Below are 5,651 nucleotides of genomic sequence, written 5' to 3' on the forward strand. Positions count from 1 at the left end.
ATCGATCTCGAATTGCCAGCTAAAGCGATGATCAAAAATATTACCAACCAACCCATTGGATCGATCTCGAATAGCAATATCAGCTAAAGAGATGATCAAAAATATTACCAACCAACCCATTGGATCGATCTCGAATAGCCAGCTAAAGAGATGATCAAAAATATTACCAACCCATTGGATCGGTCTCGAATAGCCAGCTAAAGAGATGATCAAAAATATTACCAACCCCATTGGATCGATCTCGAATAGCAATATCAGCTAAAGAGATGATCAAAACTATTACCAACCAGCCCATTGGATCGATCTCGAATAGCAGTAATCAGCTAAAGAGATGATCAAAACTATTACCAACCAGCCCATTGGATCGATCTCGAATAGCAGTAATCAGCTAAAGAGATGATCAAAACCTCTCGGCTAAGTCAACCATGTGGTCGTTGCAGTTGGGTTCCATTTTCACCGCGTCATATCCGGGGTTTCCGCAGAAGCCGAGCAACTTGTCTCCCTCCCTGTACGTGGTTATCTTTTGTTCTCGGACGTTAGATGAATATCCCCCTAACTCTGGATCCGAAAGGGTTGCCAAGGTGTTGAAGCGGGCTAGTAGGAGATCCTTCATCATTAAACACTGGTTCCTGTCTAGCATGATTTGTTTCGACATGAGTAGCCACCACCCCATTGGTGATCCGGACTTCTCCCAACCATCGGGAATTCCACCTCCAGAGGTTTTTTTCCTCCTTTCGGAAATGGAACACTTCCTCCAGAGTTTTCTCTTCCTTCTCGTCCACAGCGTTTAGCAAACATACGATTTTGTGGAACTGAAGATATCCCATGTAGTGGAGGAGTGGAAGGGTAGTAGATACACGAAGCCCAAGTCCAAGCGTCTTGTTTCAACTTTTTATTCAAGAAAACAATGCAAGGAAACGTAGAGGCCGAAGGCGAAACCCGTAAATGTAGTGGAGGAGTGGAAGGGAAGTAGATACACGAAGCCCAAGTCCAAGCGTCTTGTTTCAACTTTTTATTCAAGAAAACAATGCAAGGAAACGTAGAGGCCGAAGGCGAAACCCGTAGACAGCAAAGCAAGTGTAGTGTGTTCAGCTGCTTGGAGCGAATGCATCCTTATGCGACGAAAATACAGTTTAACGACCTCTCTGCTTAGAGCAATTTGGGTCAAAGATATCAGAGCCGAAGCTCTACGATGTGTGCCTGGGGCATCCTTATGCCGGTGTCCGGCTTATACTTATAGCCCCGGCGCGGACTGCACAGAAAGCACCGTCCGGCGGTGATGAAAATCGGACTGAATACGGCCAGAAACACGGAATCTGTGTTTCTTACACATGCTTTACCCTACGTTATTTAAACAAATACATAACCGATCCAAACAAACAATACATCAAATTAAAGCTACGACCTTTAGCTTTGCATTGCAATAGATCACATTTCGTAAAAACTTATATTTATTTTGTAGGATGCAAAAACAATGGTCCTAGTGAAGGCACTGAACCAACTTCAGTGCGGAAAATTACAAAACTCTCTAAACTTCCCGCAGTGGGGCACTGCGGTTATGAAATTAAAGGCCCCTCCTGTTTTTGGAACCGCAGGAGCTTTCTAGTTTGCTGTTAGGTAGATTTTTGGTTCCTCTTTCCTGTCATGCTCTCTTTTTCTTCATGAATTCTTTTCTTTTTTCTGCCTTCTTGCTCATTCACCTGTATTTTTTCCAAAAATCTCTTCTCTTGCCGCTTGTCTCGCGATTCATGTATAGTTTAATCTGTTAGTGTTCTGATGTAAGTCCAGCAGTAGATAGGTTAAGCCTATTTTAACATACTGGAAACTGGTAATCTTCCAGCAGGTATTAATTTAGTTTTACTAAAGCCTGCTGGGACACAAGTAATGGGTTAGTGCATTTGTAAACAGGAATCGCTTGACAAGTGGCCCCCTTCATCCCCCCCTTCCTCGTCCTGATATGGCTCTGCGTAGTCGGCTGGACGTTAAGCAACAAATAAACAAACAAACAAACTCTCTAAACTGGAATAATGGACAAACTTATAAATCATACAGATAAAAAGAAGAACCCTAGACAAACATCATGATATGCGTTACTTGGGGGAAAATTATACATTGACTTAGTACGAAGCGGTAAAGTCCGAAAGTAAATGGAATCGGCTAAATTCCTGCGCGAGCACCTGTCTGCATAAATTAGCAATCTTTGCAGAGGAACCAAGCATCACTCATTACAACCAAATCCTTATAAACAAACTAAAATCATATGCAACATAGGTACGGGATATGTAATAGTGATACAAAAATGACAAAACAATGATTGAAAAGACAAAGATGAGTTTGTGAGAATCAATTTCTCTCGACTATACATGAAAACCGGTCAAGGTCAGAGTGACGCTTTGGTCAGTTCGAAGCATTATCGTAAATAACACAATAATATGCAGCCATCCAGCCTAATCAGTGACTTCTCTGCAAACCTAAATATAATTAGGACCGTATCAAAGATAAAAGGGACTTTGAAAGATAGAAGTTAGGTAGATATATAAAGAAAGGTATTTTATTAGAATTTGCGCCGGCAATGGTGCGCGCGCAGCATCGTATCGTCTGCTATGGGGTGGGTATCCCGTTTGTACTGTACACAAGGCTGTTTCGCTATGCGATGATTAGAGTGTTTAGGGTAGCGAAGTGCACTTGGCTACACCCAAGTAACATGATCTCATATACCTATTGACATCATGGTCGGGCCAAAACACATCGTTGACAATCGATGAGAGTTTCGAAAAGAAAGGAATTCTCGACGCGAGGAAAGTTTGAGGCACCTCGAACTGTTTTGCCCCCTTTCGATAAAAGGCTTCCAGAACCTTCCAGTCCGGATGATCCGACAAGAAGATCGAGGAGTTCCCCAACATGAAAAACATCCCAAAGAGAGTAGCCACCCGACCCTTGCCCACATTTCATGTTCTTCACGCTAACAAGGCAAGGCAAGGCAAGGCAAGTTTATTCCAATAAAACCCCGTGAGGGTACATGGAAAATTAAAAAACACAATAAAAACACATTTCATTCAACACCAAATAAAAGGAACTAAAACAAAAAGAAATCAGACTATGTACAGAAAAGGGAGTTGAGGGGTGAGGGAGAGCAAAAACAATACAAGAAACAATTCAACAATAATAATAATAAATAGTAATAACAATAATAATAATAATAATAATAATAATAATAAAACACAAGTGCAAAGTGATTACATACATTTCTTTACTATGGGAAATGGGGGTGAGGGGGGGGGGGTGAAGGGTGAGTTAACATCAGGACAAAAATACTATTACAAACAACACAAAACAGATAACAGAGTATAAAGCTAAAAGAGAATTAAATTTTACTCGCTTCTCAAACAGTCCATGACAAGTGTCATGAACTTTGCGAGTTTTAGCAATAAACTCTGTTTTGTAGTGGAAAAAAGCTCTTTGAATTTAACTGAATTGGGGCGGGCATAATGATAGCAATGGCAGAGAAGAAGCTTGGCCTATCTCACATGAGCAGATTAAAGAGATGAAGGCAAACATTGGCAACATTGACTTTGCCCATGCCGAGCTGGAGGAGAAACACGTTCGTCATGACGTCATGGCTCATGTTCACACTTTCGCTCACATTTGTCCCCATGCTGCTCCCATTATTCACCTGGGTGCCACTTCCTGTTACGTTGGCGACAACACTGACCTGATTGTCATGAAGGATGCTTTTGATATTATGTTACCAAAGCTTGCTAGGTGTATCCATCGCCTGTCTTCGTTTGCAAAGCAACACAAAGCACTGGCCTGCCTGTCCTATACTCACCTTCAACCAGCACAGCTGTCGACAGTGGGCAAGCGTGCATGCATTTGGACACAGGATCTTCTCATGGATCTGCGTAACCTGCAGCGAGCCAGGGCTGACCTTCGCTTTCGTGGGGTCAAGGGCACCACTGGCACCCAGGCCTCCTTTCTGGCTCTCTTTGATGGCAATGAGAAGAAGGTGGAGGAATTGGATTGTCACAGAACTGGCTGGTTTTAAAAGCCATTTCTTGAGCTGCGGTCAGACTTACAGTCGCAAAGTAGACGTGGATTGTGTCAATACTCTTGCCAGTCTTGGTGCCACGGTCCACAAGATTTGTACAGATATCAGGTTGCTGGCCAACTTCAAAGAACTGGAGGAGCCCTTTGAGAAAGATCAGATTGGGTCCAGTGCCATGCCCTACAAGAGGAACCCAATGCGGTCAGAGCGCTGCTACTCTCTGGCCAGACACCTGATGACGCTGGTCCACGACCCACTCAACACGGCCGCCAACCAATGGATGGAGCGTACACTGGACGACAGTGCTAACAGACGCATTGCTATTGCTGAAGCCTTCCTGACAGCTGATGCCTTGCTGGGAACCATGCAGAATGTCTTTGAGGGTCTGGTTGTCTATCCCAAGGTGATAGAGCGACGCATCCGACAGGAGCTGCCCTTCATGGCCACAGAAAACATCATCATGGCCATGGTCAAGTCGGGAGGAGACAGGCAGGAATGTCACGAGCAGATCCGAGTGCTGTCGCAGCAGGCAGGGAACCGCGTGAAGCAGGAAGGAGAAGATAATGACCCGGTGGAGCGTATCAAACAGAGCGCGTACTTTGCCCCTGTTCACGCCAAGTTAGAGCTCCTGATGGACCCCGCTACTTTTGTTGGACGTGCTCCAGCACAGGTGGATCGCTTCCTGCAAGAAGAAGTGGAACCTGCCTTACAGCCATACACCAGCGACCTTGAGGGTCGCTCCCACCTAACACTGTGAACACAAACCCCACACCTCGCGCCCCCTAATTGGCGTAGAGGCGCGTCCCCCGGCTGGTGGATGGGGGAGCCTTCTCTACTAACGTCAGAGAGAAGGTCGCATCACTCTCGATGCCGTGAACCTAATTAGGTTCTTTTTCTTGTTTCTTCTCTATTTCTGCCTCCCCAAAGTCCTTTTACTTTCCTTTTCTCACCCATAAAATTCTTCACTTATTTTCTAAAGTATGGTGAATCCCGAGTTTGTCATGTGTGACCAGGGGATGAATGGCTGACACCTTAACATTCAGTCGTAAGCACATGCGTTTGGTTTCAGTTTGGGTCGACGCCAAATGACAGTTTTAGGCCCTTCCCTTGTCACGGGGGCTCTCACAAGGGTGACTGTGTATTTCCCACCTCATTGAGCTTACGTGTTATGACATCTTTAACTTTGTTAAACAAGAAAAGGAAAGACAGAGATTCTGACAGCGAGGATGAATCTAGAACTACTGCTGCTGCAGCAGGGGTACGGGGCGCTTGGCCCCGATTCCTCGTAGTTCATTTTGAGAGTGTTAGTCAAAGAAAGATTTCACCTTTTATTCTCGAGAAGTGGTTTCAGGGGGTTTCCTCATCAGTTCAGTCAGTGAAACGTCAGAAGGATGGTAGCTTCTTGGTGGATTGCCCCACCAGGAAGGTATCGGATCTTCTTTTGTCCCGCCATGGTTCCGCCCTGAGCGTTGGATCGAACTCCTTCACGATTTCCGTGACGAGCCACTCATACCTGAACACCTCTCGGGGTGTGGCACGCTCATACCACTTCCAAGGTATGAGCTGTGCGGAGTTGAAGGATGGGTTGGCATCACAAGGCGTTATC

At 44.9% G+C, this 5,651-nt stretch overlaps 1 protein-coding gene across 1 annotated transcript; it reads left to right on the plus strand.

Moving 5' to 3' along the window:
* The first annotated feature begins 3,543 nt into the window (after positions 1 to 3,543).
* LOC138950708 (adenylosuccinate lyase-like) lies at positions 3,544 to 4,810 on the plus strand. The gene is given in 2 exon segments (XM_070322427.1): positions 3,544 to 4,020; positions 4,022 to 4,810. Coding segments are annotated over 2 exon segments (1,257 nt in total). The 5' UTR covers position 3,544; the 3' UTR covers positions 4,803 to 4,810.
* The last annotated feature ends 841 nt before the right edge of the window (positions 4,811 to 5,651 follow it).

Source organism: Littorina saxatilis, linkage group LG16, assembly GCF_037325665.1.
Source record: "Littorina saxatilis isolate snail1 linkage group LG16, US_GU_Lsax_2.0, whole genome shotgun sequence".
In the NCBI taxonomy this organism is placed as follows: domain Eukaryota; kingdom Metazoa; phylum Mollusca; class Gastropoda; order Littorinimorpha; family Littorinidae; genus Littorina; species Littorina saxatilis.